Source organism: Hibiscus syriacus, unplaced genomic scaffold (assembly GCF_006381635.1).
Source record: "Hibiscus syriacus cultivar Baekdansim isolate YM2019G1 unplaced genomic scaffold, ASM638163v2 tig00000765_pilon, whole genome shotgun sequence".
In the NCBI taxonomy this organism is placed as follows: domain Eukaryota; kingdom Viridiplantae; phylum Streptophyta; class Magnoliopsida; order Malvales; family Malvaceae; genus Hibiscus; species Hibiscus syriacus.
In genome coordinates, this window is record NW_024061821.1 from 113,692 (window position 1) to 127,076 (window position 13,385).

Consider the following 13,385-nt stretch of genomic DNA (forward strand, 5'->3'; position numbering starts at 1 on the left):
ATGATATGTTATGAATATGTATGTATTTATGTTTAATGCATAATGTGTTTTATAATTAACATGATTACATGAAGTGTGCATAGTAGGAATTAGTATTTAGATGTTATATTTAAGTTTATTTATGCCTCCCTAAGTTATCGACTTAGTATTTGAGTGTTTCACACGTATGTTCCAAGAAGATTAAGGAGCTGAGAGGAGCAAGACAGGTCAATTTCTCCTTACCGAATGTCAGATCAGAAAAGAAATGGATATGGTTATGTATTTTGGTATATTGAACGTAGTTGACATGTACTAAGAGATTTGTATTGAATATGCTCTGACAGGCTTTGTAAAACCAAATGTTTTTAATTAATGCAATTTATTCAGTTTGATTTAAATGTGAAATTGAAATTCTTTAGCTATTTTGTGAAAAGAAACAATTTGAAAAATTAATGTGACACATCGGACTTGTATTCGGGTCGGATACGGGTTGTGGGTGTTACATTTAATGATATCAGAGCTAAATCTTAACCGATTCTAGGCTTAAACCAAAATCAAACGAGTTTTAAAAATGTGTACATGCCAATATAAAATGAAAATTTCTGATATTATAGTGTAAGGAGTATGTTATCTTGCTAATAGAATTAGATTGTTATGTTATAATAAAAGTATGATAATGAGAGTTTCGAAAGAAGTGAGAGGTGATAGACCTGATGGTGGTAGCAATTCATCTGCCCTGACCAGGCATGATGAAGAACGAACACCTCAGGAAGTGTCTCGTAAGATCAAAGGTTGATTTCAGGAAGTTGAAACTATGTTAGAATAAAGTTAGAAGGTCTCACTGTTTTGAATCAGAAAAGTGATATGAAGTAGTTTCGTTATTACGTGGATAAGATATAATATGGTGGACAAGTATCACTATAAGAATGTTAAAAGATCAAAGGATGTGGTTAGAATTTGTAAAAGGGTTAAAAATAAGTGCATCAGTGACAAGTGTATAAGATAAATGAAACCAGAGTTTATGAGTTTGAAACAAGGGAATAGTATATTATAAGTAAGAGTGTAGCTTTGATAAGAGTTTGTATCCTAGATTAAAAGATTTGGTGCTGGCTAATAGGGTTATGAGATGGAAAGTGTTGGAGTTAAAAGATTTGAAGATATTGTCAGGATGAGTTAACCAAATATGAAGTGGATATGGTTGTGTATCTTGATTATGTAAATGTGATGTAGTGAATGAGATAAGGATTCGTATGTTTAAGGGGAGTTAAGGATTGATAGAAAAGTTTAAGATGATAAAAAGGGATATTGGTATTGTGATTTGAACAATGATTTTACAAGGAATAAGATTTGTGCAAAAAAAATGTGGATTATCAGAGTTATGAAGACGTGATAAAGATGGGTAATTAGAGATAAGTATAAGTAATATGAAAAGAGTATGAGAGTATGAAGAAAAAAGATATGGCTGATGTTATAAAGAGATCTTAATTTATGGAAAATAATATAATAAGGAAATGAAAGGATGGAGTTTACAGAATCAGATATGACAAGGGTTATATGGAAGTATAAATTATAAGTTTGATATAGAAGAGAAAAATGTGTATTGTGATGTGGAAAGATTGTTTGATTTCGTAAAGTATACGCCTTAATCATATTGGATGAAGATTTAAGGTTGTGTTTCTTAATCAAGTAGACGTAGTTAGAGAGATAAGGATTTATTTATATGTATTAAGGAAGTTTAGAGGCATCCAAATGATGATGGAATAAAGTTTGGTTATTATTACAAAGTAATTAGAGATTGATAAGGACATTGATTGATTTATGATTTTGAGTGATAAGAACTGATGTTACTTTTTATATGATAAGTGACATTAGATGGATATATAAAGGGAAAAGGTAGTTGAAGAACTAAAGGAATGAAAAGCAAGTTTTCTGACGGTGACAGGAAATATTAAGTAAAAGAAGCAACATGAGAACATTAGAAGATATGTTCTTAATGATGTGTGCAGTGAAAATTCGAGGACGAATTTTCTTAAAAGGAGGGGAGATTTGTAATACCCCAAAAAATCAGGGCTATTGACTAGAATGAAAGTTTTGAAACTTTGAGGTTGGATTTCAAAAAATTAAAAAGTTTAGGGATTTAATTGGGAATATTTTGTGAAGGATGATTTAGTAAATATTAAATGAATTAAGGGTAAATTGGTCTTTTCAAATGAATGGCTTTTATCTTTAATTTCTAAAGGATATTACCACGTGGAAATGGGGGGAAAATAGTAAGAGATATCCAGAGCATTCTTCAGTCTTCTTCTTCCTCTCCATCGTGGGGGTCTTGCATAAGGTAAGTATGCTTCTTAGTGATTTTCCTTTCATGTTAAGGTTGGTTTTGATTCTTGGAGTGATAAGAAAAGTTAAGGAAAACTTAAGATTGCTTAAAACTCAAAGAAAATTAAGTTATGTAAGATTGAAGGTAAAGAGTTTTTAAAGGAATTATTGAGATAAAGTTAGTAAATAAGTTTTGAAGTGAAATATGACTTGTCAATGATCTAACTAAGAAATTCAGAGTGTTAGAAATGAATTTGGAACATGTTGATTTATTGCTTTGATTATTGAATTCAAGTGTGTATGTAGGATATTGGATATTAGGATGAATTAAAGTGATATAAGTTGATTTGAATAAGTATAGTTAAGTCTCAAGGGTTAAAAGCAGGTTATGGAAGAAGAATTAAGTGAGTTTGGTAAGATTTTTGGGTTAAAAAAGTGTATTATGGGTTAGGGGTATCAGTTCTGTTCATTCAGTACCGATACTTCAAAGAGAAAATAAGTGATTATTAAGGTATAAGTATCGATACTGGTTGAATGAGTATTAATACCATAAGACAGGAAATTATAAATTGTTCATGGGGTATCGATATCTGGAAAGGTAGTATCGATACCAAGAGTACCGATATCATAAGGTCAGTATGGGTACCCATTTTTTAAATAAGGATTTGAATATAAAAAGGGAAGGATTTGAATAAGGTCAGTCTGGGAAGGATTTGAAATTTTATTAAGCATTTCATTTAGCTTGAGTTATTAAGGATCAAATTATAACACTTAGAATTCTTATATGCATATCAAATATTTGATTGTGTAGATATTGACCGGAAGTGAGTATTTAATGAATCAACGAGATAAGATTGAGCTAGGAAGAACTAAGAGATCGATATTGACTAGTGAGGCCAGGTGAGTGCATATTAGTTAGTATATAATGATGAATGAAAATAAGACTTGCGACAAGTCTATTTTCTATATTAGGATGCATGAAATAATATATATAATCATGTTATTGATATGAATATATGTGTGATGTGTTGTTTTACATGTTATTGATCTGTGTAAATGCATGTTATGTGATTATGATATCAATAATGTGATAATAAACTATATGAATATATGAAAGGTGAAATAAGCTACATAATATTGATCTATATGACCATATGTGAAAAGGTATAAGTTACGTGATTATAAAGTATGTGGACATATGTATATGATATAAGCCATGTGAATATGAGCTATGTGATTATAAGTAATATGATTACATGATCATAAGAGATAAGCCATATGATATGATTACATGATCACAAGAGATAAGTCATATGATATGATAAGAAGCTATGAGAACATGTGTCTATGTGATATGACTATGTGAAATGAGATAAATGATAATGCCTATGTTATGTATCATGAGGGCTAGAGGTATAGTTGGCATGCCAAGAGTCGAGGGTTCTACGTGGTCCTTCGGGACATATATATAATATTTTGGAACATATATGTGGTACTTCGGTACACTTATTTAGTCCATTGGAATATGTATATGGTTCTTAAGGAGTGGTCCTTCGGGACATATGTGTTATATGTGGTCCTTCGGGGCATAGTGGTCATTCGGGATAAATCCTACGCGCCCTTAGTGGGAATTATACGAGCTGTGGTGACATCATATGTGCACAACGTCTATGTACTCACATATCTTTAGTTCTCACATGTGTACATGGGATAATTAAAGATAATATAAATAAACTTGGTATGATTATATGTTTGTTTCGTTGTGAAGTGATATATGTGATATGATGATGTGTATATGGCTTGGTTAATAATGTTAGATACAAGAACATATGACTAAGATATAAGAATGAAAATAAGGCTAATAATGATAAGAGTAATAATAAGGATAATGATATGTTATGAATATGTATATATTATTTATGTTTGATGCATAATGTATTTTATAATTAACATGATTACGTGAAGTGTGCATAGAAGGAATTAGTATTTAGATGTTATATTTAAGTTTATTTATGCCTCACTAAGTTATCGACTTAGCGTGTGAGTGTTTCACACGTAGGTTCCGAGAAGATTAAGGAGCTGAGAGGAGCAAGACATGCCAATTTCTCCTTACCGAAGGTCAGATCAGAAAAGAAATGGATATGATTATGTATTTTGGTATATTGAACGTAGTTGGCATGTACTAAGAGATTTATATTGAATATGCTCTGATAGGCTTTGTAAAACCAAATGTTTTTTAATTAATACAATTTATTCAGTTTGATTTAAATGTGAAATTGAAATTCTTTAGCTATTTTGTGAAAAGAAACAATTTGAAAAGTCAATGTGACATCTCGGACTCGTATTCAGGTCGAATACGGGTTGGGGGTGTTACATAATGGTTTTCCTTCGGATGAGTTTCGGATTGCAAGGGGTCTTCGACAGGGTTGCTCTCTGTCTCATCTTCTTTTAAATTTGGTTGGTGAATTATTGAGCTTGATGTTGTCGAAGGTTGTGTCTTTAGGCTTATTTAGAGGATTTGAGATTGAAAGTTTAGGTAATTCCTTTGAGCTCTCTCACCTCCAATTTATAGACGATTTATTAATATTTTGTAACGCTTCGATTGGGGAGTTGAAGAATGTGAGTAGGGTGATTTTGATCTTTGAGATGATATATGGCTTGCAAATTAATTTATCCAAGAGCAGGTTATATGGAATCAACGTGAATGAAGCGGTCCTTAGTGAGTGAGATGCTATAATAGGTTGCACAATGGGTTTATTCCCAATATTATTTGGGGTTACCTCTTTGGGAGAAGAAAAAATTAGCATCATTATGAGACCAGGTTATTCAAAAATTTTACAAGAAATTGGCTGGGTGGAAGTCAACTTCTTTGTCTATTGTTGGTAGAGTTGTGTTGATAAAATCTTTTCTTTGTTCCATAACAACATATTTCATGTCATTTTTCAGAATGCCAAGTTGTGTATTGAAGAGGCTTAATTCAATTATGGCGAAATTTCTTTGGGGGGATTCGATTGCCAAAAACAGAATTCATTGGGTTAACTGGTCTACCGTTTGCAAGCCTAAGGTTTTGAGAGGGCTTGGGGTTCCAAATTTAGAGCTTATGAACAGAGCTTTATTGGGAAAATGGACGTGGAAATTTGCTAATGAGAAAAACTCTTAGTGGAAAAGGATTATTTTCTACAATAACAAAATTGATCACAATTCAATGGGGTTGGGAAATTCGACCTCTTATAAAGCATCTTGGATATGGAAGGGGTTGTTAAAAATTGTTGTTTGAATGATAAATTTGGACTTTATTTGCGGAGTAATTTTAAAATGAAGGTGGGCAATGAGGATTTAATTTTGTTTTGGCATGACGCTTGGCTTGATGGAGTTCCATTGAAAGAGCATTTTTCAAGATTGTTCACTCTTTCGATTAACAAGGAGGGGAAGATTGTCAATTTCAGGAAATTAAACTCCTCAGGCTATTTTTGGGACATTCAAATGAGAAGAAATATTACCGATTGGGAGATGCTGCAATGGAATGAACTTATATTTCATTGTTGTATAATTTTAATCTCCCGCCTTTGATTGATGACAACATTGTGTGGTCAGGAGAAGGTGATGATCATTTTTCAGTTAAATCTTGTCTTAGAATCCTTCTTGACAATTTGGATGATAGTTTTTTTTGGTCAAGACATGTGTGGTCTGGTGTGGCTCCTCCTCGGGTCGAATCTTTTGTCTGGCAAGTGGTGTACAAGAAGGTAGCAATCAAAGTGGATTTAATTAAACGTGGGGTACAAGGGATTGAAGATCCATCTTGTCCTTTTTGCGGGCTAGCTCAGGAAGCTGTTTTTCATTTATTTGTTTCTTGTAAAGTGTCTTGGGGTTTATGGGTGAGGTTTTAGGAGGTCTCTTTTGCTATTCCTTAGTATCCTGCATCATTGATTTCCGATTGGTTTAACCTTGTATCTCGATCAACCATTTGGGGGTTCATACCAGGAGCCGTTTTATGGTCAATTTGGAAGATGAGGAATGAGATCATTTTTAAGAAAGGGAAGCTGAATTTTTCCCTGTTATCCTTTCTCTCGAGGTATAGAGTAGCAGCACGGTTTATCTCAAAATTTCCAAAAGTGTTGATTTCTTTTGATAGCCTAGTAGGGATCCTTTTTTAGCTGATCATGTTTTGAATCCTGATAGGATCCCTTCAAATTTGGTGAGCTGGTCTCTGCCTCCAATCGATTTTGTTAAAGTGAACGTGGATGGTGCTATGGATAGAATATGGTTGAAAGGTGGCATCGATGGGTTGCTTAGAGATGAGAAAGGTATGGTGTTGGGATCGTTCTCTGAGAGAGTTGGTTCTGACCCTCTTATTCTGGCAGAACTGTTGGCAATTAAGAGATGTTTGTTGCTTTTCTTGGAATCGGGGATGTCGGTGAATCGAAGACTTATTTTAGAATCCGATAGTGCTATGGTTGTGGATTGGATCAAGAATCCTACCGCCACCACCCCATTTTTCTTCTCCATAGTTAAAGATATCGCCTCGATTATGGTTGATAAAGGTGTTATTGTTAGGCATGTGTTGAGAGCAGCGAACTGGGAAGTAGATGAATTTGCTAAGTCGGGGATAGGCTAATTGGTTGGAGTATTTTTGTTGCATTGAGTGTGTTGTATTTGGGGAATTAAAATTGGTGTTTTTGGTCTATTGCAGCAACTCTTAAGCCAACCTGAATCTGTTTTTCCAGACACATGACTCAAGATTTTTGGGCAGTCGGATTAACATTTCTAACCGGATCAGAACATGACGTTATCTAAATTATATTTCTTTTGAGATATTTTTCTGAGTGATTGCATTTATTGTTTCGGCTTAGCCGTATAGCTAACATTTGTTTTAACTGCCATTAACATTCTGTGTAATCCCATTTCACCTGGACTTCTGCCTATTATCTGTTCATCTTCATGAATATCTGTTTTAATCGTCTATGTTAACCCATTTGTCTGGTTGACTTTCACCTGACACTTTATTATCAGCAACTAAAAACTTAAAAAAGGTAAAAAAAAATGTAAATGTAATTTTCGAATTGATCTGATGATGCAGGTTGCTCAAAGGATAGGAGTAAAGATATAGAGGTTCATCCACTTGGAAGATTGTAAAATTGTAGAGGTTCTTTTACATGATTGTGAAGGTTATTCTGCATTGGCCAGTGTTGATGAGTGTAAAAAGAGAGAGATGTTCGGCTTTACATTATGTGTGAGCAGTACAAAGTAGGAAAACAGTTGGTATTTTACTGGTAATGAAAATAGTAAACTAAAAAGGTCCTCTTGGTTTTTCCTCGTTTGATCTCAACTTAACATGGCTGCAAGCGATGGAGTATATGTGCTTTCATGTGAGAATCCTTTGGGTCTGTCACCAGGCTCTTTGTGATTACTACGATTATTTAATTATACAAAAGGCATCGGCTGTTCTTCCACAATTACAAATTAAATGCATTCTACCATGGAAGATTCAACTTGTCACATGTCTGCTGTTCTTCAATGACCTCGAAAGATATTCTAACTAAATCAAATATGGCCATTGATTGACTGGACTATGGTAGTTCTTTATGTATCTAATTAATTAGTAAAATAAATTGATGTAGAATAAAATTATTATTATTATTAATTTTCATTTGATCCAAAAGGAATTTATCTTGGGAAAAGATTTAAGTAAACCAATTAATAGAGATTGCTTAAGTATTAGTATTAGTATTAGTGTTCCAATGATTTATTTTATCAAAATGTTTTTTTTTAAATAAATGTATATAATCATAGAAATAGCTAAAGCTATTACCTTAGCTCCACCATACCCACACCTTCCTTTACACAAGAAAGGGTCGTACTTGTTACATGACACTGGACATCATTACTTACACTGGCAAGGCCAAGGTCTCCCAGAACAATGCCATTTGATTGATGCAAGGAACTGCTAATCCTAGCCTGATAAGGCAATGAACCCATGACAAAGAAAACAACCTAAAGTCGAGCCAATATCACCCTTCAATGGAAAGTATTCAAACCAACATATTCCAATTTTGACAACCAGTTTTACTCTTTATTTATAAGTCGGATGCACATTTACACATCAAGGTAGTACAAATAATAGTATCTTCTTCCATACGGACTCTATGAAACTAGTATTCAAAGCAATAGACAATAGATGTCTTATATTCCAATTGGTTTGCTGACAGAAACTAAACACCTATGACTACATAACTGCTGTGACACTTGGAAGTTGAATGCTTTTGGATGGATCAGAAATGGGATCAAAACCAAAAGCTCATAACCTGCCGTTGACTACCAAAGTTCTTCCTCTCCCTGCATCAAACTCCTCGAAGCATGATCACATTCATTCATAACACCACAACAATCCCCTTTTGGTTGATCTATACAATGTGGGGCTACAATAATGCTCTCAATGAACAAATGGTCTGATCATTATCTCAGGCTGACTGCAATGTCACCTTCTCCGCAGCTGTGCTTTGGTACTCGGCACAAGCCTCAGGGGTATCTTCTTCACTAGGTGGAACCAGCTGCCAGAACAGTGGTAAGTACTTGTCCCATTCAATCAATATCGTCGAGCCTTTGGCACTCCCAGTTTTTTCCTTCACCATAAGACTTCAAGTTAAGACGTTGTTCAAGGAAATAAAGGTAATGCAGTTGTTAAGATGATTTGTATGGAACTAGTAGACATCAGAGAATTAGCATTAGAGGACCACATAAGAAAGTCAATACCAGAATAGCAAATACGAAGTTTGTAAAACCAGTTTTTAAAGTTGGCAATCCTCATTACAGGAGATAGTATTGATATTATAATTTTAATCTTCAAATTGAAAAAAAAAGGATAACTTTAATTAATTCACTCAGAAAATAAAGAAAATCAATGTGCTTTTAGTAATAGAACAACAGGGGATAAAATTACAAATAGCAAAATCATAGTAAATGGCTATAAATTTCTATAAAGAGAATACAAGTCCGTGCACACACACATCGTGTAAAAATAAAATTCAGCATATAAAATAAATGCATTATAGGTTGCGTCCTTGTGCCAATTATTGCCAACAAAAAAATCATTTAAAATTAGTAGGATAAGATTTTGTTTAAAGAATATACTGAACAGAAAAATTGCAAGTTAGACTCATCATGATTTCAATACTAACCTTTAGTGAATCTAGAATTTACCAAATATTACATCATATAAAAGAAATTCCTATAAATTTTAACATCATTTTATACTCAAGGTTTAGAGTTTTGAGAGGGGCAGATTAATTTTCATATACTATTTGAAGAGCCTAAACTAAATTCACCATGCACATAAGAGAATATTAAAATTTAGCCACCCCTCTCCTATATAGCTCTGTCACTGCTCGCTGGTCAGTATGCAGTGGCTCTTAACCTAAGAAATACGTGACAAATCTAATAATAGTTTATTGTGCTGGTTCATGATGATTGTTGGACAATTCAAGGTGAACTTACAACATGGGCTTCAATTAGGCTCTTAAGCTGCATCTGTCCAACAGGGGCTGTTACTCTTTGGATCTTCACAATTTCCTTATTTACCTGATCAAACATTTATAAAATTATAAAGATGATAATCCAAAGGAATAATGATGATGATGAGAGAGATTTAATCATAAACAAAAAACAGATTCCACTAAATGCTTATGTAACATGAAATTGTAAAGGAGAACAGGAGAAGGAAGGGGATGCAGGGTAAAAATGAAATAAATGGAATCAAATGCGAAAAATCCTTGTAAGTAAAGAGAAGAAATTATATAGATAGATAGATAGATAGATAGATAGATAGATAGATTAAGGAAGAGAAACGGGAGAGGCAGGGAAACCAAAAAAGGAGAATAATTCAAAGTATTCATGTAGCTCTAGATATTGAATCCAGCAAAAGATCCAGAACAGAAACATTAATTTCCACTGACATTCATCCTATAGATTATACTTAAGTTCTATGATTGCCAAAAATGACGCAAGCAGACTTGAAATGTGCAAGAGACCTTCATTGCCAAATAGGTATCTAATGCTTTGGCTAGCAGTTGCTAGCCTCAAAAGTAGAAGAAATTGCTGTTCAAAAAGGCATCTTCCTTCTTTTCTTCTTTTAGCCCGTGGAGAGGGTGGGGGGAAAAGAAACTGGTCGGTATTCCAAAGCTTAGAAATTTAACATCTATCTATCAATATATATATATATATATATATATATATATATATATATATATATATATATATAAAAGTAATAATAGGGTGAATTTAAGTGGAGATAAAAGGCTGTTAGAAGCATTAAAATATTTTATAAACTTTGTCTATGCTATATGTGGCAAAATTCTGCTTGGGAGCAGCTGAAGAAAATGAGACGCAACTGGTAACATGCAATTAGTTAAGAATTTCCTACGGCAGCAGAGAGGTCTCATAAAAAATTAATGGCATAGCAAATCTAGAAATTATAATCAAGGCTCCAGAATCGTAAAGTACTTTCCAATGTATAATAAATTAAGCCAGGATATAAGAGAGGAAGATAGGCCATTTCTGCTCAAACCTTGGGTATTAGAGTATCATCCTCATCGAGTATGTATGCTAGCCCTCCTGTCATTCCAGCAGCAACATTTCTCCCCACTCTGCCAAAAATAAATACGAATGTTCTATGAATTGCATCATTTTGTTTTTGGATAATTGGATAACAACAAGTTGGTTAGTGATAACCAGTACAAATAAATAAATAACAGTTACTCACTTTCCAAGTACAACCACACAACCACCAGTCATGTACTCACAGCAATGGTCACCAGTGCCTTCAACTACTGCTTCAGCAAGTGAGTTTCTCACAGCAAAGCGCTCTCCGGCCTTCCCTCTAACAAAGACCTGGCCACCTGTCGCTCCATACAAACATGTATTGCCTACTATAGCTGCATCCTCAGGGCAAAACCCAGGATTCTCTACGGTGGTTACTACCAACTCACCACCAGCCATACCCTTGTAATATTTATTTATAGAGCTTATGTCAGATTCTATGAAGAAACAATGGAGTTCAATCATTGCTAGAAGGTTCATTTTAATACTTTATCTTAAATTAGAATTTAACTTGAAAGGTTGCCAACAATGACGATGTTCACAAAACAGTTTAGGTTATACCAAAGTGTGTTTGAAAATGCATATTTGGAAAAGGGAAATCTTTGACATAGTTTATGTGTTTAGATTATTTCATACCTAGTTCAGTCTATAGAGGCCAGAGTCAATAAAAAAAGGAAATCGACCGAATCAAAAAATTGCAAATTTTTTACTAACCAAGTTCAAACTTTGGAAAAATCAGACAGCTTTTCTGAAGTCATAAAATTATCCAACAGAGCATGCAGATAGCAGTTCAGTCACAATACCTTTCCCACATAATCGTTAGCTTCTCCAATAAGCCGAATATTCATTCCAGGAGTCAGGAAGCATGCAAATGACTGACCAGCACTACCAGTAAATCTATGAACAAGAAGAAACCTAGTTTAGCTTGCCTGACAGGTACAATTTTATGCACAAACAACAACTATTAAGAAGTTGGATCTCACGTTATATTAATCTGCCCTGCAAACCCAGTGTCACCGTATGTTTTTGCAATCACACCTGCTACACGACCACAAACAGCTCGGTCCACATTGTATATCTTTACAGTCTTATGTACCTCTTTCTCATTTTTAATTGCATCAGAGACCTGAATGAATGAAAGAAAGCTTCTAAATTGCTGGCTATTAGTAGCAACTCATACAAAAATTGCAGCTGAGCAAATTAAATTCAATTAACAATTTTCATAACATGATTTAAACATTGAATCTACCTTACAACATTTTTTCTTGTATTGTAATTTGGTGTTTATATCAACCAGTCTAGTTCCTATGAAGAAATCACTAATTGGCTACAGGTGAAGAGCAATTAACAAATTCAAGACTTAACCAATATATGTAGCAATTAACAATCCCAGTACAATAAGGTAGGATTATAACATTCTAATATGTTATCATCCAACCTAAAACCAAAGAAGGGCAACAAACAACACAACCAATAAGCAGCATAAGAAACTTGGGCTCTTGTAATATAATAGCATCAAACCTAAAACCAATCATAAATAAAGTAGAAAGGGACATCTCAAATACAAAGAAAAATAAATCCAAAACCTCACCAATCTGGGAAAACAATCCCTGAATACATGAGTAAAGTCGATTAATTTTTTTTTCTGATCTAAACAGAAGGCCCGTTCTGAACTCCGGTCCATTTTGTTGACAATTGGAGATTTTATATACTTCCATCTAGTAACTCAATTTATCACAATCTGTACCTAAACTTAGTAGTTTTTCTGGTCATATAGCAACATAGCATAAGGATTATTAAGCATATCCACAAAGTCCTTGACAGTAGAATACGATGGATGTGAAATTACATTTGCATGCATAAAAATACTATCAGCATAAATATCAACAAAATTTTTCATCAATAACCATGCAAGCTTTACCTTTGGATCAGCAAGTATATTATCATCCAGAACAGGACCATTTGAGTGAACTTCTTGAGTCCTGACGGCAGTGCTGCTCCATTTTGGCAATCCAACATTCTAGGAACCAGAGACAGTTCTCATGTTGAGTGCAAATAAAAATACATTCGTCAGAGAAAAAATGTGGCGAGCAGGCAATGATTTAAAAACATACCGACAAAATATAATTCAGATCAAGATGCTGGGTTTTCACTAGTGAAATATCTCGCGGTTTTAGTATATCTGTTCGTCCAATTATATCATCCAACTTTTCATAACCCAGTTGTGCTAACATGCCACGCACCTCAAAGAAATAAAAATAATTCTATTAGAGGGGGAACAATGCAGAAAACTAAACTTTAAGAGCATAATCTAAAATGAATTCTAAATTGGGGAAAAATGAATACAAAAGACCATCAAGAATAAGGATTATGGATTACCTCCTCTGCAACATATAAAAAGAAATTGACAAGGTCACCAGGCACACCAGGAAATCTTGCACGAAGTTCTTCTTTCTGTTCAAATAAAAGAAATACATATTAAAAAAAGAAAGTAG

The 13,385-nt window shown here is 33.8% G+C and overlaps 2 protein-coding genes across 2 annotated transcripts in view; one reads left to right on the forward strand and one right to left on the reverse strand.

Moving 5' to 3' along the window:
* Positions 1-655: 655 nt before the first annotated feature.
* LOC120216460 lies at positions 656-6,913 on the forward strand. The gene is made up of 3 exons (XM_039213884.1): positions 656-770; positions 5,893-6,173; positions 6,431-6,913. The coding sequence occupies exons 1-3, from the start codon at positions 656-658 to the stop codon at positions 6,911-6,913; spliced, it is 879 nt and encodes a 292-aa protein (XP_039069815.1).
* Positions 6,914-8,548: 1,635 nt separating this feature from the next.
* The window catches only part of LOC120216769 (ferredoxin-dependent glutamate synthase, chloroplastic-like), a 48,454-nt gene continuing 43,617 nt past the window's right edge, over positions 8,549-13,385 (reverse strand). Inside the window, 9 exon segments of the mRNA XM_039214106.1 lie at positions 8,549-8,918; positions 9,790-9,873; positions 10,859-10,937; positions 11,054-11,292; positions 11,694-11,787; positions 11,874-12,016; positions 12,812-12,910; positions 13,005-13,133; positions 13,270-13,344. Of these exon segments, the coding sequence (XP_039070037.1) occupies positions 8,757-8,918; positions 9,790-9,873; positions 10,859-10,937; positions 11,054-11,292; positions 11,694-11,787; positions 11,874-12,016; positions 12,812-12,910; positions 13,005-13,133; positions 13,270-13,344 (1,104 nt within the window). The 3' untranslated portion in view covers positions 8,549-8,756.

Bases quoted from the DNA above. Each gene is read 5' to 3' on its own strand.
- LOC120216460 (XM_039213884.1), top strand. From the start codon at position 656: ATGAGAGTTTCGAAAGAAGTGAGAGGTGATAGACCTGATGGTGGTAGC. The intron at 771-5,892 runs GTTGATTTCAGG...TTGTGTGGTCAG, and splicing joins AGTGTCTCGTAAGATCAAAG to GAGAAGGTGATGATCATTTT. The intron at 6,174-6,430 runs GTGAGGTTTTAG...TTCTTTTGATAG, and splicing joins AAGTGTCTTGGGGTTTATGG to CCTAGTAGGGATCCTTTTTT.